Genomic DNA, 21454 nt, shown 5'->3' with positions numbered 1-21454 from the left:
TATATATATATATATATTTATTCAATGTCTAAATATTCCTCATTATTTTCCTCAAACCTAGTGGACAAATCTAGTTTAGTTCGGAAAAAGTCAGAACTTTAAGATTTTTCTGCAAATTAATAACAGCCATCAAACATACTCATACAAATGAGAAAATACAGTTAGAAAATAATATTTATTTTTTTGTTAAATAATAACGCTAATTTGTATTTCGTTACATATGAATAAGTCTGTTGAAAGTGCCGTTTGCAGTTGTGAAGATACGAAAACAAAGATGAATTTACTTACTGACCGGACTCTACGCCTGAGGAAAAGTAGTCGGGCTGATGTTTTTGTCGCCCCACAAGAGGTAGTAAACATATTACAAAGACATGTACATTTTTTATTAACTTATTTATCATACTTTGTGTTTTAATTGTATGTATTTTCTTATTAGTATAACATTTAACGAATTACTGCGGATTCATTGTACAGTCCTTCGTTGAGCTAACTGAGATTAGCTGGTTAGCAAGCACGCAAGCTTCCTTTTTAAGATGTATTTTTGCTGAAAATACGTCTGGAGAAGCCTATTATTAAAAGAACGCACATTTAACAAGGGTCTTGAAGGAACGTGAAGAACCTTGACTGCAAGATCACCATGAAAATTCGTAGCTAATATATATAGCCACACAGATCAGTAATATCGTGAATAAAATGAGTTTATTTAAAAATTTCGAAAATTGTGGGATGAACTAGCAGACAGAACAACGACTAATGCCGATGGCTGCGGTTCCATCTGAGTTACAAGGTTGGCCTATTATACTTTTAATTTTAATAGTTCATGTAAGCTTTTGCCCAAATGTGGTATTTCATGTTAAAATATAGCACATGTAAATGAAGTATAATGTACAAAATGGATACTTAATACTGATTATATTGTTTTATTAGTCAAATTGTCTTCATTTATAGCCGCAGTGTTTTCTGAAGTGCTTAATGCATCGTTGGTTTTTTCGGTATTGGTCAGTTTTCGCGTGGTATTGCATGTCATGGCTGAATTCATCAAATGTATTTTGACTTCAAAATGTCCGAGTATGAAGATGACAGAGGATGGACTTCTGCATGCGCACAGCTGCAGGAAGTTGCATGACTCAGCTGGTCCTGGGGGAGAGTTCACAGGCTTACATCCACAGGTCGCGGTCAGGCCGCTGTGGCAGTGCGGGTCGCCCAGGATGTGATGGAGAAAGCGGCGCATGCTGCAGATCTCCCAAGAATGGACGAGTCGGGTCCAGGGCCCCCCACATTCAGGTCGCAATTGGATGAGAGACCCCTGTTCCACAACAGCCGGAGACCACCCAGCGCTTCAGTTCCGTACGTGCTGTCCAAAAATGGAGAGAGCGTGCCATACACCATCAACCGGTATCTACGGGACTATCAGCGCGAGGGTGTCCGGTTCATTTACAACAGCTATGCCCGATCCCGGGGATGCATTCTGGGAGATGACATGGGGCTTGGGAAAACCATACAGGTACCTTCAAGCATGAATGTGTTTTGTTTTTTTTTTCCCTCGGAATGCCGTAAGATTTGCACGGTCTGAAAGAGCAGCTATCAGTGCACTAGACTGTAGAGGAAAATAGATATTCGTACATAATAATGTCATTCATTTCTTCTCAAGCAGGGCAGTTGTTTTTATTGGTGTTTTTCATTTTTGTTTTGTTTTTTGCAACATGTTTACAGGTTATAGCATTCCTGGCTGCAGTTCTGCGCAAAACAGGAACATGGGAGGATGCTGAAAACAATGTTCCACATTTTTTACTATCTCAAAGATCAGCCAAACGATGTAAAACTACTAAGGTATTCAATTCTTGACCAGCTGGAAACATTTTCTGCAACATTTCCATTTTCAAGGACTGCGAATCTCTCAAAATACAAAAACATTTTGCAGGAACATGCATCCACCCAAAGGCTTTGTGAATTGCCTGTCAATTTCTTATGACTCAGAGATGATGGGTTAATTATCAAACATGTCTATTTGTTAAGATAACGATGAAACATCATCCGGCCTACCGTTCCTGTGCAGACACATGCACAAACACGTGTGTCCTCATAGCATCTTGTCCCTCAGGTGTTCCTGATTGTGGCTCCCCTGTCTTTACTGTACAACTGGAAGGATGAACTGGACACCTGGGGATACTTCCGAAGCATCGTTGTGCACGGAACCAGGAAGGATGAGGAGTTTGCCCGCGTGCAGAGGGGGAGGTGTGAAATCGCCCTAACCACCTATGAGACACTGCGCCTCTGCATGGACCAATTCAACAGGTACAGTTGGGTTTACGCAGTTTGCAGTCAGTCCTAGTCATTACAATACAGGTTATAGTAGTGGTCTCCAACCATTCTTACTGTGTGAGTAGCTTTTGTAAGGAAAACAAACAATGTTAGATTACTTTTTGTACGATTGACTGGGTGTGTCTTGCCGATCGATCAGGCTTCAGGCTCCGATAACAAAAACATGAAGCATGTTGATAAGCTGCTACCTTTTTATTTAGAGATTAAAATGTGTTTGCATTATAATATGCAATACATAAACACATTATCATGTGTTTGCAAATTTGTAAATATTTATGGGGTGAGCTGGGAAATGTGTAATTTTACATTTCCAGCATCAATTGGTCGGCCATCATCGTAGATGAAGCCCACAAGATAAAAAACCCCAGCTCTCAGATAACTCAGGCCATGAAGTGGATGAAATGCAGGGTGCGAGTGGGACTGACAGGCACCGTGCTACAGAACAACCTGGAAGAGCTGTGGTGTGTCATGGACTGGTGAGATCTGATTCTCTCCTCAGTTTAAGACCTGAAAATGTGTATTTTTGGATGAAAAAAATTTTGTAAAAAAAACTACAAAATACTGAGACTGGTAGGCTTGTTGCTGGATTTGGGCATCAAAAAATCGAGTTGATCTTCCCCATCTTCAGGGCCAACCCCAGTTGTCTAGGTACCCTGGAGAGTTTCAGGAGCCAGTTCGCTGAACCCATCGAGCAGGGTCAGAGGCACAGTGCGACCAAGCGGGCTCTGGCCACGGGTAGGGAGGCGGTGCGGTCTCTGGCCAGGAGACTCTCCCGCTGGTTTCTGAGGAGGACCAAGGCTCTCATCAGCGACCAGCTGCCCAGGAAAGATGATAGGGTGAGCGCAAACCCCGCATTTACAACAGGCTGCCGTCCATGTCTCGTATCCTGTGCGTTATTTTTGGGTCCGGCCAAATTAAGAGTGATTCAGAAGGCATACAGTGATGACAGCCCCCTTGCAGACCTGACTGGTTATGAAAAGGAAATCCAGATGGTCCTGCAGTTTTAATGTTTGAAAAGTCCACTTCATGGTCATTTATGTTCCAGTTGGAAAACAAAAGTTTTTTTTTTTTTTTTTTTTTTTTAAATATAGCACACAACCACAAGTGTGTGCAAAACATATAATGATTCATGTTTATATATGGAGAGAGTAGCTCATGTTTAAAAATGTAAGTCAAACGAAGTCCTTTTTGTTAATCTTTTTCTTGATAGTAAAATTTGCATATTTTTGTTTATCTGTTGTTTTTGTGGCAAATCTTGCAGGATGACCAGTGGTGACTTTTTATGGATGTAATCTACCCGTGTTGTGATAGATCAGTATGTAGGGCGACTGAATACGTTAGATTTGGCAGATAACAACTTGAATTGCTCATTAAACTGTCACAATGGAATTTAATGGGAGTTGCATATTAGTACAAACATAGCCACATGTAGCCAGTTAATTGAAGCGTTGAATTTGAATTTGGATTTGGGCATCAAATGAAGTTGCAGTTTCATAAGACGTCCCCATGAAGCGTTGGGTTCCTAATGGCTGCCTGCCTGTCCTCCTCACTGGCCCATAGGTCGTGTTCTGCTCATTGACGGACTTCCAGCAGATGGTGTATCGCACGGTCCTGGATTCTGAGGACGTCATGCTACTTCTGCGCAGCGGCGAGAAATGCTGCAGCAGTGGACGGCCCAGAAGCAAGTGCTGCTTCAAGGTCTTTTAAGGTTTCTGCTTTTAGTCTGGTACTTAACTGTTACTCTCACCTGCGTTATGGGTGTCTTCTGTGATAAGGCAACTGGAGATGCCTCACTAAATCAAAACATCCCAAGTTGAAAATGAAAGTTTACGGTTAGAGTCCAGAGTTTAATGCCAGAACTTGCACTTGTCTTGACTTAACTCTCTTCCTATGCTCTCCATATACAGGAGCGCATTCAGGTGAATGCCAAACAATATCCTATGCGGGCCATAGATTTCAATAACAACCACACCCGGGCTTGCAAGCAGTCTTAGCAATGCTTACAAACCTTCCACATGAAATCCAGTGTGTTTCACAGTTGTAATGACATGCTAAGTTTGACAGTGTTTCCCGACATACATATAATGAAAGTATAATATCAACATATTTTGCAGAAACATTCCCTTAAAGGCCCCAGCCCATGGGTGGAGTTTAGTGGGGGGGGGGCGGGTGAAATTGCAATTAATTGACAAGCACAGCATTGCACATGTTGCCCCCTTGGGCGCAAACATCAAACTCTGCTCCTGCCCCAGCCTAATGAAAGCTTTGCGCTTCATACTCTACTTGGAACAATATGCTTGCATGTTTCAGTATGGTCAATAGATGGTGCTGTTCTGTCCATTTTTCTGACTCCAGGTGAAGGTGTGACTTGTGTTCTCTTTCCTTGCATAGAACAACTCGAAAGGTGTGGCGGTGAAGGACCTGTACTTCAGCTACCTGGCCATCCTGAGGAAGGTGGCCAACCACGTAGCCTTGCTGCAGCCCAGTGAGGGCACTAGTAAAACGCAGGTGTGTTGCAGGAGGAAACCAGTCGTGCATGCCGGTGTTTTATCTGCACTATTTATTATACATTGGCGGGTAATCACAACCGGATGTTTCGGGAAACAGAAATGAAGTGCAGATGTGAGGGCGTGCTGAGGATATGTACGAGTCTCGTTAGTGTCCTGGTGGCTTGTGAGCTTGTTACGTTTTGTGAGGGTTCGTTGTGTTATGCATCACAGAAAGTCAGCAAAGTGAGGAACTGAGCCTTAATGTTTAGGAACCTGACAAGAACCTTGATGTTTGGGGACCTGACAGGAACCTAGACCTCACTTTTAGGAACTCCTCAGGAACCTAGCCTTTAGCCTTAGGAACCCAACAGGAATCCAGACTTGATGTTTAGGAACCCAATGGGATCCCAGCCTTGACATTTAGGAAATCAGCTTAGATGTTTAGGAACCTATCAGGAACCTAAACTTTACGTATAGGAACCTAACTGGACTACACAGACTCCATTAAATCATTTGGGTTTCTCCCCAAATGAAGTTTTGGGTCAGATTGTGAGCCTGTTGAAATCTTGTTTGGGTTCAGCTTCTGTTCCTTCAGTTACTTCTCCAGAAGTAAATTAACTTTGGGCTGAAGCTCTGGTTTATACCTTCACCTTTCACAACAACACTGTCATTTTCAGTGAGTTTTAGCATTGAAAAACGCAACAAAGGGAGTAAAGGGAAATCCATTTTGTACCCAGAGGTTAGACGTTAAGACACTAAGGCTCCTTTGTTATAAAATCCATTCTGGTTCCCTTAGATCATAAAATGTCTTCAAATCTGTTTTTTAAATTTGTTTTTTTAAGGGTTCCCCCAAAGAGCATTTGACGGATTTCTTGTAATGAGTAGTAGCATGTGTGCTTTACAGTAAGTTTATTTTATTGCATTCATTTTCTTTAACTGTTTTTTTTTTTTCCTCAACTCTCAGGAGCAATATGTGAATGAGATCTGTGAAAAGGTTTTCCAGAAATTTCCAGACTTTGTCCAGAGGTGCAAGCAGGCTGCCTTTGAGGCGATGTCTGACCCAATGTACAGTGGAAAGATGAAGGTACAGGAAGCTGTTATAAGGAATCGGCTTTTTTTGTAGCACCAGATGCCATATTTGTGATGGTGATAATGCAATAATGGGCTTAAATGAGCTCTATACCATAACAAACCTGTTCACTACAGCGAACCGCCTTTTTTTATAAGACCAATTTCAAAGTCAAAATGTTTGCAAGCAACTTTGGAATTCCTTTAATCTCCCTCTCTTTAATTTGCTCTTATAAAATGTTTCTGTGGCATAATCAGCCAAAGCATTTTTCTGGCTGTTTGTCAACTTTTTTTTCTGGCCCAAATTCCCGGAGATTTTAAACAAAGGCCCGTGGGTCATGCTGCCAGTACAGACAGCGGTTCTGCTTTGCCAGATGTGGACACTGGTCCCTTGAAATCAGCAGAACACCGTTCCCCCCCCCCCTCATCTGGCCCGGCCAGCAGCCGCAAGGCAGGAGTGTGTGCCGGTGCCGTGATTGGCAGGTGGCGTTCCTCGCGAGCTCCCCCGAGGAAACGTCATGTCCCCGAAAGTCGGGGGCAGGGAAACTGCAAGCATGTTTGAATAAGAGCCGCTCCAAAGTCAACACCGCAAACCACCCCCCATGAAAAAATCCTCCTCGTGTTCCCACTATTATCTCCCTCCTCGTCCCGTGCTACGGTGCACATGTGGACCCTCATCGCCGGGGGGCCCCCGAATGCTGCGGTTTATGGTCTGTCAAAGGCACCTCCATTTGCACTCGTATCTCGGGATGTGCGGGGTGGGCCAGGAAAAACGTTTGCTCGGGTACTGCCAGCACGAAGGCCTGCTACATCGGTGGCTTGTTATTCCTAATCAAATTCTCTGCTTCAGTTTTTCTTTGCAGCCCTAATCTTTAGCAGCAAAATCTTGCTACCCGTCACACTCCTTTGAAATTCAAGCACATTCCATTCAGAAAAAAAATCAATCCATGTTGCTAGTGTACAGTTATTTTATAATGGAGGATTTTATTTATATAATGTACCCACCCATCTTGAATGTGGTGACTTTTCTGTTTTTGTAGGCTTGCGTTTTTGATGAATTTAAAATATGCCTGATCCTCTTTTATACTGCAGTACTGCAGTATAATGCGAACAGCAGTATGTTTTATTTGATAACTTGAGCTCCATTTTTGGTTGTTCCACTCTTGCCCCGCACAGGTTCTGCAGAGCCTGCTGAATCACTACACACAGAAGAAGGATAAAGTGCTGCTCTTCTCTCTATCCACCAAGGCGAGTGTGACACTCGTGCAATTGAGGTGGTCTCTGTGTGGCGTGCTGTGCCCCGCAAGGCTCCACGAGAGAGAGCATGGTGGGCCGGACCTGCTGACGTCAGGCTGCTATGCTCTCTGCCTCGGCACGCCTAGTTTAGTCTGGTTTCGCCTTGCGAATGGAACACATGTGAAAGGCATTGTGGGACTGGGGCTTTAGTGCGGGGGGGTGTATGTGGTGAGGTTCAGGCATATGTGGATTTTCTGTCGAATATGCATCTTCCACAGTGTCTTGTGTTATATTATTATCACTATTATTTATGTATTTGTGTATTTCAGTCGTCCACTTTGTACGCTAGTGCAGTTTTGGTTTGTCGAAGTAAGAAAACCTTCTGTTGAACGCAGGCATGGATATAAATGCTGCAGTCATGTGATGGGTGTCATTTTAAGGCAGGGTGCACTTGGGTCTCCCGGGCAGCTAACGGTTTACAGCAGTTTCAACACGCGCTTTTCCCCCAGCTCCTGGATGTCCTGGAGAGCTACTGCATGGCAGCTGGGCTGGAGTTCCGAAGGCTGGATGGGGCCACCAGGTGTAAGGACCGAGTGAAGATTGTCAAGGAGTTCAACAGTTCGCTGGATATCAACATCTGCCTGGTGTCCACCATGTGAGGCTTCAGCATTAGCCGAAGGGCATGTAGCCTATCAGAAAAAAACACAGTCACCACCGCGCCAGGTACCGTACTTTTGGTACTTTGAGAAAGTACCAAAAGTACGGTACTTCAAGGTTTTGGTTTTCCACTGGTGTGAAACTGGTACCGCCGTCAAATGACATCACAGAGTGAGGTGGGGTATTTTGTATTGTATTCCAAAAATATCTGTAGTATATTATATGGCTTGGCGATGTGCAATATTAATACGAACATTGCATGTAAGGTACATGTAATTCCTATGTTGCTAGTAAGCTAGATTACGGTCAGGCTTTTTCTTTCAGTTCTGTATACGGACACTATAATGCAGGGGGTTAGTTTTGCTAAAATATTTTCAGTCTATTACTCTGTCGTAGGAAAAACAACTTAGCAAGGTTTGAAATTTTAATTACTATTCCTATAAATTTATGTTTAAAAATCAGTTTAAAGCTAACCTCCACTGCTTTTGCATGAGCACTGCATGTGTTCTCTTCATCCTTGTTGTTTAAGTCAGTCGAAGATGGGTTTGTGAGGGATTTATGAACTCATTTTTTGCTTTATAAATACCCCAGTATTTATTACAACAAAATTACATTTCTAGGACAGCACACATATAGCAGTATATTAAACAAAATGTAGATTTCTTGTCATGACATCCTGATCTTTTTGTTGTATCTGTTCTTCCGACCAGATCGCAGTATTTCTTTTTACTTTGTTTATCGTTGTTGTTTGAGTTTGTAACAACTCTCAAGGGGCCATTTGTATTCTGTTTCAGCGGCAGGCTATTTACATAACCAATCGACAAAGAAAGCATTTCAGGTCAAACCCCAAAGTACTGAAGAAGTAACTGGTTTGGCACTTTTGGTACTGCAACTGGACCGAAAGTCAGTAAAAAAGCGAAAGTAGGGCTGCCACTAACGACTATTTTTCTACTGATTAATCTGTCGACTGTTTTACTGATCTAAATGATTAATTTTCCTCCAGAAAATCACATTGATCATTTGTTAATTTTATTTTGACAACAACAAACTGTATGTCATTGCAGGGCTTTAGATAATGGAAGCTGGGTTTTCGGGACTATACAGACATTATTTTCGCCCACAGTTCGATAAGCAGATTAGCAGTATGCCTAAATTATTAATGAGATGCATATTGTGACCTCCAAAAGTCGGTCATCTGTATAAATTCGGCGTATCCTTATGCTTGTTGACTTCGGTTAGCGGAGCACGCCACATGCTGTTGTTTTGGTAAATCATGGAAGCGATAAGCACTCATGTGGTGCTGAAGAAGGGGACAGCTCAGCAGCCACAACATCTTTTAAAAGAGGAGATATCGTGGTTAAATTAGGTAAAATGACGGTGGTCGCGTGGCAGTGCTTTTTCAAGATTAAGATATTTTTGTGGTGACTATAGTTTTAGTTTTTATTTCAGTTAATGATTTTTTTTTATTAATTTGCTGTCCGTTTTCCTTTCAGTTTTGTTTTGCTATAACAACACTGGTCTCAACAAGCTTCATACACACAAACACACTCACTGGCACCATCAATCAGCGTAGAATAAGCCCAGATTTTGGACTGAATATTTTCTCAAACACTTATTTGATGGAAATTCTAAAGTAGCAGGCAGACAACTTTATGGCTTTAATAATGACTGTATTTAGCAGCTATAAGGACAAAAGATATTAAAAAGCTTTCCATGCTAATGGCAATTTCCTAAACATGAATAGACGACACGTACGGTGGGTTTGCCTATCCTGGCAGCCCATCACCCAGAATAGTGTCTGAGTGTTTAATCTCATGCATCGTACGTGTTTGTGTCGCTGTGGTATACCATCAGACTTTGTACGGTGTACAAACCGGCTTTTTGTTTTGTGATAAGTTAAACTACTCCCATAATTACATAGTGATATTGAAGAAAAACAATTCTCATAATAAATTGAACTGTTTTAGAAATCATAAAGATCATTTCATAAAAATAATTTTAAAAAAGGATGCGTTGATTTAAAATATTGATGTTGACACATGTTCAGCGTCGATGTCATGGACTACGTCGACTAATCGCGGCAGCCTTAAGCGAAAGTACCAAAAGTACGGTACTTGGTGCGGTGGAAAAGCTCCCTTACTGTAGTGTGTAGCATTTGATCCGGCAAGGAGGTGTGTTTGTACTTGTAAAAACCTGCAGATGGTTCGCTTTTGTACTCTAATGACATTTCCTTGATCTTCTGCTCATAGGGCTGGTGGACTAGGGTTGAATTTTGTGGGGGCCAATGTCGTGGTGCTGTTTGACCCGACATGGAATCCTGCCAGCGACCTTCAAGCTATTGACAGGTTTGTGCCCCCCCCCCGTATACATGCAGTAATAGTTTCCCCAGTTTTCCTGCTGTATTAGAGTGTAGCTGGATGGATTTGGATGGACAGACCTTAAATTAAACACAGCTGAACAGTTCTGACACGCTCAAGACACTGACTGATGAAGACTTACATAAGATGTGATATCTATTACATTTAACTTCTCCTTCATTGTATGTGTCCCATTGCAGAGTTTACCGCATTGGTCAGTACCGAGATGTCACTGTACTCAGACTGATTTCTCTAGGCACCATTGAAGAAGTGATTTACCTGAAGCAGGTTTACAAGCAGGTACATGGTCTGACCTTTCTGTAACTGTGCAGGCTTTGCATGAATTCTCTCTGTATCATCTGCTGTCAGTTATATAAGCATTTTCAGTCGCAGAAGTACATTGACTCCAGGCAGCAAAGCAGTAATCTCAGAAATGCTTACTGGGCAAAGGCAAATTACATTGCACCTCCAATTTAATTATCAGGAATTAACGTTGTAAAGCTACTAATGTGAAGTTTATGGCTCGCCCTGGTTAGGCAAGGTAACCCAAACCACAATTGCCTCTTTAACCTAGTGTCTGACCTTGTAACAAGATCTCAGCCGGCTGTGTCGCTAACAGTGTGTGTCCACAGAGCCATTACACAATGCTGGAAGCTACACAGTGCTAAATAATTAAGCTAAAGTGTAATTACACAGTGAAGTTTCCGACTTATAATAACATTTGAGCCAGTCATTAGTGATACAGGCCTGGGATGTCAAATCCCCGCTCTTTCTGTGACCGTATAAACCTTGGCAGCCTGAGTTACACTGAATTTGTTGGGCCACATCTGTTTTTTAATTGCTTTGTGTGTAACCATAGTATAACCATAACAGTCTGCTTATCCTAAAATATACCGAGATCAACACGTTTTATAGATCGCACGACCTGGATTGTTTGTACGATTTATGAAACACTGGATGCGACATGTTGCCCAAATTAGTTCTCCTTCACTGCTTTTCCATAATCATACCATATAAAAAGTATTTTAAAATACTTCATTTGGCATGAGCATTGCTTCCCCTCTTGGGAATATGACATAGGTGTGTGGTGGAGTTTTTCCTGTTTTCCTCATGATCATTACACCCACCCCCCCCAAATGTTTTGTAATGAAGCAACTGGAGTCGGCCGTGGTGGGGAGGGAGCACGCCAGGAGGTACTTCGAGGCGGGGGCGGACGGTCGCACGGGGGAGCTGTTCGGGATCCATAACCTCTTCCGACTGCAGACCCAAGGCGCCTGCCTCACCAAGCAGATCCTCGAGGTGACGATGAGGGGGGGCAGCGGTCCCCACCCAACTGAAAACAGTATCTGGGGCTTTGGATCTCAAAGTGTCAGGACCCCAGAACTCTGTAACGCTGTAACTGTACTGTTAATGGGACATAAAATCCCACTTATCAGAGATGGTTTATGATTAAAATGAACAGTTTACCTTCTGATAGTTTCCCCCAGACTTGGACATGCTGACAGGTCCTGTGGGCTCTATCTGTGTGCTTCCTGAAAGGCCTCGTTCAGTCCCTGCCGATACTGTCCCCAAGGGCCACTGTCAAGCTGTGTCAGAGCTTCGCTAAGGGGACGGATGTCCCGTCCATGTTTTGGCCCTGCAGCCAGTAGCCCTTTGCTTTCAGATGAACATGGTGTGAGGTTTGCATGTGTCTTTTGCAGAGAGAAGGACGCTTGGAGGCAGGCATGCTAACGGCAGAGACTGTAGCCATGGAGGGAGCTGCACGGAGCGTGAGTAACTACCTGCTTAGCGACCCGTGGCTGGAGCGCTTCTCCTTTCCCATCCCTTTCTCTTCCCATCATCCTCTTCTTTGTTTACAGCATCTCTGTTCCCATGTGAAACAATTTTTTTTTCCCCCTCATAGAAAACACATGGACATCATTACCACCTCACGTATTGTATATAACCATAAGGGGCCATTCTTGCATTTGTTTCTTTAGCTGATTTCTTTTTTGTAATGGATTTCATGATGGCACTTTATTAGTGAAGCGTCATGCTTTAATTTTTCATCAGGCACCTGAAGGGCAGCCCGGAAAAGTCCCCATGAACGGCGACAGCAGAAGCAGAGCCGTTAAGGGGTTCGCTGGTGTTCTAGACTTCAGCAGCGCCAGCGAGGATGAGGACGGACGTGGCGTCTGTAGGAACCCACCATCCTCCCGCAGGGATGAAGAGCTACACCCCGGTAGCGGGGTCTCCCCGGACCGGCTCGGCCTTCTCCACCATGGACTTTCCAGTCTGCTCCAAGGGACCAGGGTGAGCAGCGGCAGTGAGAGTGAGGAGAGTACGGCAGACGAGGACGCCACGTCTCCCCATTTGGGAAGACCGCCCACCCACAAGACAGGCCACAACTGGACTGTTTCAAGTGACTCTGAGGGGGAGGCAATGGGACAGGAGAAGAAGGATGTTGGCGTGACAGCCCAGTCATCAAGTCCGTGCAGGAAGTCGAGAAGCAAGCGAAGGAGAGCAGGCCATGCTGTGAACTCTGAGGATTCCCTGGGGTCCGGGTCTGGGTCCAGGTCCTCCTCAGACAACCCTAGACATGCCAAACACACGGTTCGACGCCAGAGCCACAGCTCACCGGTTCCTGATAGCGACACGGATGAGTCGGATGACGTAGAGGTCTCGAAAGGCTCTGACCGTTACGGCGCTACGACCCGCTTTGGGGATTCCGGGGATGAAACTCGGAGTTGGAGCCGGAACAGTGACACAGGTCGAGGCAGATACACAAAAGTGAAGGAGAGAGGGGCAATGTGGCAGCGGGGGCAACCAGGCAAGGAGCCCAGCGTGGAGACCATCGATAAGTTGTTAGGTAATGTGCAATAATGTAGCATCCATCCATCCAGCTGCCACTTTTCCTGGTCGTTCCTGTGTGGAGGCCAGAAGCCTGTATTGGGCATTAGAGACCATAAGGCTGGAGTAAACCCTTAATTATAATAATGCATTTTATTTATATAGCATTTTTCAAGGTCTCAAAGACGCTTACATAGAATAAAATAAACTGATAAGAAAACGAAAAAACATTATGGACGGAGAAGGTTATATGCTTGAGCAAACAAGAAAGTTTTTAGTTTAATTTTGAAACCTGAGACAGAGATTGATAGATGAATGGCAGTGGGGAGAGAGATCCAAAGTGGGGGAGCTGAAGGGGAAAATGCACAGCCCCTATAGCCATGGAGTTTGGGGAGGGGGGGGTGAGGAGAGAGCCAGAGGAGGAGCATCTACGAGTACAGGGAGGCTGGCAGGGAAGAAGCAGTTCAGAAAGATAAGATGGGGCGTCGTTGTTGGATGGGGTCTTGGATGACCAGTGCACCCAGAAGAGGTTCATTAGGGGTAACCTACTCAGGCCATATAACCATGTCATGCAAGCTTAACTGCACCCTAAGGGACAAGTAAATTCAGCACTTCACTCTTTCTTCCTCTAGGGGGAGTGCAGGAGGTCATCTACACACACTCTAATCAGCGTGTTGTGGGCTCCAGCAGCACCGAGGCCCGCATGAGCCGCGCTGCCGTGCGGGACGTCTTCCAGTACGGGAGGAATACGCAGGCCCCAGCCAACCTGCTCCTGGACAGCCTGGAGGTGAGCCCGCAGCTGCTGGGATCGGTGAGCTCGCTGCCGTTAGCTGTGTGAATGGCTTTGAGCGCGTGTATGTTTATGCGCACGCTGCAGTCGCTGTCGGCAGATAGACTGCCACTGCCCCCCAGTCCCGCCAAAGAGAGAGGGGCACGGCAAGCAGCGGTGGAACATCCCAGGCCCTCGGTGAAACACCCGGTCTCTCAGACCTTCCAGGCTGTGCTACGGGGCCGCAGTGCTACCTTCATCTTTGGTCAGACACCTAACGCCCTCCGCAGGTGAGAATGGGGTGTTGCACCACAGATGAATAATGCCCATGGGTCACATGACACCTATACTTTTCCATTTGCACTTTTTTTTTGTCTATATTAAAATGGACAAGTAGTTTACTGGTCCTCACTCACCTGAAAGCAGACATTTATGTAAAGATTGCAGTTCGCAACTACCCACCCCCCCCCCCTCCCCGACCGAAATTCCTCCGGTCCCACACTGGCTTTCTCCAGGGAACACTGGAGAGCTCACTGCCTGAATGTGGGAAACAGACTCCGTCAGACCATAACCGTGTAAGCATGACACAAATTCAACTGAACCCGTGTTCAGCAGAGGCTGAAGGCCTTCTCCTGTGTGTGTGCAGACAGGACCTCCTCAGAGAAAAACCAGATAAAAAAAGCATCTACCAAACACATCCTCTAATTATATATTTAAGAAAAAGAAAAGGGAAAAGAAAATGTGAAAGGGCCCAGGGAGGAAATTCCCGCCAGTCCAGGGCTTCATGCCAGTCCCAGCCACAGCTGTGGAGGACAGCCCCCCCACCCCAGTCCTGGGGGAGGGACCACCCCAGAGCGCCCCGTCCTTTCCCCCAAAAATGCCACGTTTGGCTCCATCCCTCCACGGCTGATTTTCTGAGCCCCGGAGCGCAGAGCCCTGGGGTCCCTCCCACTCGGGCCCGGATCTCCAGCCGAGGGCTGCGGTGAGTCCCGACCGCACCGCCTCACGCCTCCCAGCCGCCCCCCTCCCTCCCCCCTCCCGCTTTGCCTGAAACCATCCTGAATAAAAAAAAAAGCGTGGCTTTTCGCTCAAGACCACGTTTATTCTCCCAGTTAAATTTGCTGTTCAGTTAAGTCTGCGACCAGAGCATTTTTATTACTGTTGCTTATTTATTGTTTTTCCTACAAAACCCACAAGTGGCAGTAACACCTCATAATAACTGGCAAAATCAAGATGCTTTGAAGTATTTTAGCAGAAGTTTCATGTTTACTTGCTTACTGGGTGATTTGGTGAATTTAGGTCTTTTTCCCTGTCATGTTTGGTGATCTCGCGGAAAGTGTCATAATGTCCGTATTGTTACCTGGCTGCCATGTTCCCGTCTTCCAGGAAGCAGCTGGCAGATATGGCCACATACTTCCAGGCCTCCTCGACGAGGGCCTTTGCAGAGGAAGTGCTGAACAGCACCTCCAGCAGGCGGCAGGTCATGCTTCAGGACTTCTACAGCTCCCGGGACCCCCAACTCAAGGCCCTCCTCCCCAAGGTCTTTCAGGACCCGGTACCACGGCAACCCAAGCCCCCCATGTCAGCTACGCCAGAGCAGGCCTCATCTTCCTCACGGACGAGTTCCAGGCCGGCGTCCAAATCCAAATCCCGGGTTAACTTCCAGACATCAAGTTCGGCGCAGCAGAAACTCCCAGAGGGAATGAAGGAAAAGAAGGGGGTTATGATCCCGTCTTGCGGTGGGGCCCCCAAAGACCCCAGTGTGAACATGAACAGCCCCACCCCCGCTGAGGGTGACTCCACAGGCGAGCCCTCAGAAAAATTGTATGCAGATGAAACCAAAGCCGCCCCAGCCTCCAACCTCCAAGGCCGAAGCCCTGTGCTGGATCAGCATGTGTCCATGCCTGGTGGGGCATTACCACCGAGGAATGGAAAGGCACCAGTGACCTCCTCCTTCTCCGGCCTCGAACCAAGCTCCCACGTACCCCTCCTGTCAGATTTGATAGGAGACACCTCCATCCTGGATGACCTCTTCAAAAGAAAGACCAGGGTCGACCAATCCACTGGCCTCTCCCCGTCACATGCTTCAGGTCACGCCAAGAGGGCAAAGGTTCACCGCAAAGACTTCTGGGATATCCTCAGCGAAGGAAACGAGGAGTGCATCAACAAGCTGACGGATCTGTCTCAGGTAGAAAAGATATGTAACAATACTAATGTAGCTGCCAGAGCTAAGAATGATAAACAAGCTGATGGCTCCCAGCTCTGGAGGAAGAATGAAAAGTTCCTGTGGAAGAAGTAGGAGCTCTTTTTGGTATTTTAATACTTATACAGTTATGCGTAATAATGTATTGCTGAGCAGGTTGGAGACTTTGCAGTTATTTATTGAAAATGATTAGCGAGTACCATTGTTTACACAACATGCCGATGCATATTAGCTTTTAAAGGACTTTTCAGGTTTTAAGGAGTTTTATATACATGTATGATGTTGGGGAGGGAAATCCTGTGACTTTCAGAAACTTGAATGTGTTGTTCTCAGTAGGTTTTATTTACCGGACTTTTACATGCGAAGTAATTTTAACACAAATGAAATTTTGAATTTGTAACTCATCCTGTTTTTGTTCCTTGTGGCTCCAAAACAGTAAAGGACAGGAATGGGTGTGCAGGCTCATTTGTGCGTCATCTGGCCTCCCATTAAAATAACCATTGACTGTGATTTTGTATTTTTTTTTTGTGCTTATATTGCCATTTGTCCTTTCGTAAGGTGGTTTGGGACTCTGGCAGTTGTTTAGACCTCAGTGTAAGGTTTAGTCTGTTTCGAGGTGTTGATATATGCCATTTTCAGCACATGCACACCACCTGCTGGGGAAGGTCATTCTGGGTTATCCTGCACTTGAAGGCCACACACAGTTCCCGGTGTCCGGCACCCCATTTGATTGTCCTAGGTTTGAATCTGGCCACTACGCTGGGTTGTTAGATCTGAACAGTCTTGTTTAAAATCACTAATGAGTCTCCAATTACGCATGCCTGTGGTTTTAGCTAATTATTTTTCAGTAGTCGTTTTTCTTTTTTTTTTCGTGTTGATGTGAAGCGTGGAGTGAGTGCTGCTCTTCTGACTGTGGTCAGCCCCTCCTCTCGCACGTGGAGCCGTTCAGACCCGATGCCTGGAGCATGTCCCCCCCTCACTGTCCCTTAGACACGGCTGCCTGTGTTGGAGGTTTACAGAGCGGCTTGCTTACCTACAGCTGTCGCTTGACAACGCTGTGCGTTTCCTCAGTTACACATTTTGATGAGCAGACGGTCTTTCTGTGTGTCCGTTTCCTGTCCTTGTCAGACCCGGTCACAATTAAATTAACAGAGAAGTAGGCCGTCTGTGATTTGACAGCCCTGATTAACACCAGGCCTATGAGTCATTAAACTCAAGGCTTTGGCGGATCAGAAATTATTATGTAAAATAAGCACTGCACACTTTTTGTTTAGGTTATGAAACCTGCCTCTTTAAGTACTAATTAAGATGTTTTAGGTAGTCTGACACCATCTAATAACTTTTCCCCTTAGCATTTTAATAAATTTTATTTGAAGATTCATCTTAATAACAAAGAAATAACTTCATAAACCCACTGCTAAATAAACAGGTACTAGGGTCGACATGTCATATTGACAATTGTTATGATAGCAAATTGTTCCCATAGAATACATTAAGCATTTTTCCGTCGTGCATTAATTGCTTCCAATATTAATATGACTACCTTTGCAAACATGTCAGAATTGTCAAAGGAGAACCACCCTGTCTGGCACATTTGCTTTTGTTCCAGAGAGATCATGTTTAAGTTTTTGACATTTTTCAGTGATTGAATGCTAAATGTTCCACAGTTGAGGGTGGATTGTTTATCTACAATTTAGGGGATTGATCTCTCTATCTATTTTATTTTTAAAGAGTTAAGGCTTACCTAAACCACTGACCATGAAATACCCCATGCTGATAGAAAAGGATTTTAAACTGTAGCGTCTCTCAAATTGTCTGTATGAAATTGTGCATGATGTGAAATTCACCGAAAAATGTGGCCTTATCAAGGTGTTGGTGTCATTGTAATCCATCCATCCTTCAGCTGCTTATCTTCAGCAGTGTTGATGGTTAAAAGTAAAGTCTAAATCATAATTGTAGCGAGACTACAAAAGGTCATTAGGACTGCAGGAAAAAATCTTCGGCTGCAATCTGCCCTCCCTACAGGACAGCTACTACAACAGGGTTCTAAAGCATGCCGGCAAGATAATGTTGCACATTCCCACCTCTTCTGATCCCTTTTCTTCTGGCAAAAGGCTTAGCGCGCTAAAGACAAGGACACTGAGATTGGCCAACAGCTTCTTCCCTAAAGCAGTAACACCTCTGAATCTTCAGAACCATCCACAGTTGTATCCCTCCTGCCACAGGACACCTTTCAATCAGTCTCCCTACGTTCCATCTTCTATGGAACTGCACTTTATGTGTATATTTTATGGATTTTTTATGTTACCTGTCTGATGTCGTACGTCTGTGCTCTGTTCCACACACATTGTAACTCCAAGAAAAAAATCCTTGTAGGCTTCACATACCTGGCAAATAGTTAAATAATAGCTTTCTGTGTAAGCTGTGGGTACAGATTGTGGAGTGTTTGTCACCCTGGACTGAAGAAGAACTGAAGAAAGATCTCATCTTAGGGAACTACACTGGATCATTGTTAACTTTGTTAAGGGCAGCATTTTTCAGCCGGCATGCTTTTTGTGTGTCTGAGCTTGTGTGTGTGGATTAGGTTTATATTATATTTGTGATAAAAACCTGTTATTTTGATGTGATACCCACGCCATTTTCATCCACGTTCTTTTTCAGGTCCCCACAAAGATCTGTAAATGCAATCAAAAAACTAAAAATGACAAAAGTCTTGTATTTAGTTTGGTTACTTATGGTTAGGGTTAGGGCTGGGTAGGGGTTATGGTCGTCATGCTGGGACTAGGGTTTTCCCCATAGAAATGAATGGAGAGTCCCCACAAAGATATAATTACATTACAAGTATGTGTGCGTGTGTTTGTTTGTGTGTGTGTGTGTGTATGACTAAATTATGAATGTACTATAAGCGACTTAGACGGAAAAAAACTGTGTTTAAGCGACTTTTTATTCATTTAATTATCCAGTAGGCTTGAAGTGCCCTTGTCACATAATTAGACCGCCCTACAATTGACACACGTTCGCGTACATGTGTTCGACAACTTACAAACTGCCCTGTAGTAGAAAGACAAGATGGTGGAGAAATTTTAGAAGAAAAAAAATTGTACTTGATCCCGAACCAATACCCTTCTGCAGTGGAGAGGAAAAAAAAGAGAGCAAAACTGGTAAGCAGACAGTACAGTGACGATTATCTGGAATATAGATTCATGTTCCTGTTGAGTAATAGTTACTCAGTGCTGTGCCCTGGGATTAATGCCTTATGAAGTGTGCCATGATAGAAACACTGGTCTAGGACCTAGCCTTTTCACCAACTTGTTTTCCAAAATACCACTTTCACGGCATTTTATTAATATATATAATGGATCCGTGTCTTTCAGTAAACCAGTAAATGCTGCATATAAGAGCAGTACCCCTAACTGGTACCCCTAACTGGGCAACCAGCTGCTTACAAGGGGCTGATGGATGGATGACAGACTATAATTCCCAGTATCTAGCTGCATAGAAAATAATAACACATGGTACATAAAATGCTTTTTTTCCCCCCTCTATACTTTACTGACTCAAACATTGTTCTGTCACAGGAGATATGCATAGCCACAAAAGAACACGCATGAAAGACCAGTCTCAGATGGCTACTAATTTGGGGTCAGGAGACACTGCATAACAGCAGTTTCCCTTAAGGCACTGAGTATTACTGATTACATCGCATACCATTCATAAACCAGTTTAATCATCTTATTTTGTGTACATTATGAGAAGACCCAGTGCATTGAAGAATCCCATGAAGCTCTGAAAGGTTGAAGGGAGGTGATGGAACAGCAAAGAGATGGATGGATTCAATCACTGCAACAATATATTTGCCTCTGGGAAGCCTGAAGAAAGTTCTAGAGGAATATTGTCTACTCAGGCAGTCCCCAGGTGACAAACGAGATCCGTTCCCTAAGTCTGTCTTTAAGTCGAATTTTTAAGTAAGTTGGAACAGTAATAATGCAGAACATATTAATAATATAGTGATAGTAAAAGTAACTACAGATGATACTGTATTGTACTGTGCCTCCAGTCGCTGAGCTGCTGAAGCCATACGATGTTTTCACGGGCATCACAATGTAGTACGCATGTTCCTTATAACGAACCACTGTATTTAATGAAGATTTTTTGCATAATAGGCTTTATGACGGTTTTTTAGTAAGTATGAGTTGTCTGTAAGTTGGACGTTCCATACCTGGGGAATGCCTATATATTTCAAACTGGCAAATAATAACAATCCATTCTGTGCTGCCTAATCTGCATTAATGGGACATGTAGAGCATGGCACTAGCTACACAGATTTAACGCAAATATATCTCCTGATTTGTGGCAGACATAACGCATAGCGTCTATCCTCAGGGCACAGTGACATCTTTTATGGTGGCCCTGACTGCCCGCACATCTCACACTCCGCTGGCGGGAGTGACCCCCCCCCCTCGGAGCAGTACTCTTCCTAGCCAAGGAGTTTCACGGCGGCCGCACCAGTGGTGGGGGCACACGTCCAGCAGAGATGGAAAGCGTGGAGCCGGGTGCAGCTACACATGGAACTGGAAAAGCCTTGGTGGTGTTTTTGTTGGGTCTGGTTCAGTGAGCTCCCCCCCCCCCACCACTGGCCCCACAGGTGGGTACGACATTTGCTACATTGGAAAGCTTTGTCTGGCACCACTTGTTTAGTCTGTAGCCAGGGAGTGGTTCATACTGCAGTTGCAATGGTGAATCGGCACAGGTCGGAAGACAAGTGTGTGTGTGTGTGTGTGTAGATTTAGTTTATGTGACATTGTGGGGACCAAATGTCCCCCACAATGTAATAAAAACCTGTTATTCTGACATTGTGGGGACTGTTTTTCAGGTCCCCACAAAGATCTGTGAATGCAATCAAAAAAGTAAAAATGCCAAAAGTCTCATATTTTGTTTAGTTGCCTAGGGGTAAGGTTGGGGCTGCCTCTCTACAAACCTGGGTGTATGTGTGTGTGTGTCTGATCCAGACATGTGGAATCTGTGTAATCTGCATCTCTCACCACACGGGGCTTTAACAGCACGTTAACAAACACGCGTGCGCGATCCTTCGTCTTCCCGGGCCTGTCCCAGCGAGCCTCTCTAGCCCGTCTGTCAGCAGGTTTTTTTTCCCCCACAAGCGCATTAACGGCGCTCTTGCTTACTCTGCCCGCGCCCCCCCCCCCCCTCCACCGTGCCTCTGTGTGTGGTCCTAGCCATCACACGCATGTGGAGCGCGTCCGTCTCTCATCACTGGCGTAACACTCAGCAGCCATTCCGTTCACAAAGGCCATTTAAATCCCCTTTGTCACCTCTGGGCATCACATTTTCTAGCTGATTGTGGGTTTTGATTTTTTTTTTCTTAATGTTTTGATCCTAACGGTTTTTTGAAGCAAATCAACTACCTTTTTAGTTTGGCAGATCCTACAAGCTAAACATTTGTACAGCTTGATTTTGACTTGAAGCAAGTGAGCCAAGGTCTGTTTTCCAACAATGCAACAAACGC

The 21454-nt window shown here is 44.6% G+C and overlaps 1 protein-coding gene across 4 annotated transcripts; it reads left to right on the top strand.

The window, feature by feature from the left end:
• Positions 1 to 263: 263 nt before the first annotated feature.
• ercc6l2 (excision repair cross-complementation group 6-like 2) lies at positions 264 to 16440 on the top strand. 4 transcript variants are annotated; one of them, XM_023802949.2, is made up of 20 exons: positions 264 to 349; positions 1170 to 1504; positions 1714 to 1830; positions 2102 to 2295; positions 2637 to 2798; positions 2951 to 3158; positions 3883 to 4020; positions 4714 to 4830; positions 5776 to 5895; positions 7056 to 7127; positions 7625 to 7770; positions 10022 to 10117; positions 10330 to 10429; positions 11282 to 11428; positions 11830 to 11898; positions 12182 to 12977; positions 13591 to 13745; positions 13836 to 14017; positions 14374 to 14709; positions 15114 to 16440. In XM_023802949.2, exons 2-20 carry the CDS (start codon positions 1214 to 1216, stop codon positions 16024 to 16026), a joined length of 4359 nt encoding a protein of 1452 aa, XP_023658717.2. In that variant the 5' UTR covers positions 264 to 349; positions 1170 to 1213; the 3' UTR covers positions 16027 to 16440. The 4 variants fall into 4 exon arrangements, with proteins under 4 accessions (XP_023658717.2, XP_023658716.2, XP_023658718.1 ...); XM_023802948.2 differs by having other exon boundaries at positions 272 to 787; XM_023802950.1 differs by lacking the exon at positions 14374 to 14709 and having other exon boundaries at positions 272 to 787.
• Positions 16441 to 21454: the final 5014 nt, after the last annotated feature.

This window comes from Paramormyrops kingsleyae, chromosome 2 (genome assembly GCF_048594095.1).
Source record: "Paramormyrops kingsleyae isolate MSU_618 chromosome 2, PKINGS_0.4, whole genome shotgun sequence".
NCBI classification, from domain to species: domain Eukaryota; kingdom Metazoa; phylum Chordata; class Actinopteri; order Osteoglossiformes; family Mormyridae; genus Paramormyrops; species Paramormyrops kingsleyae.
This window is presented reverse-complemented; position numbering and strand designations above follow the sequence as displayed.

Bases quoted from the DNA above. Each gene is read 5' to 3' on its own strand.
- ercc6l2 (XM_023802948.2), top strand. From the start codon at position 754: ATGCCGATGGCTGCGGTTCCATCTGAGTTACAAG. The intron at 2,296-2,636 runs GTACAGTTGGGT...TTACATTTCCAG, and splicing joins TGCATGGACCAATTCAACAG to CATCAATTGGTCGGCCATCA. The intron at 11,899-12,181 runs GTGAGTAACTAC...ATTTTTCATCAG, and splicing joins TGGAGGGAGCTGCACGGAGC to GCACCTGAAGGGCAGCCCGG.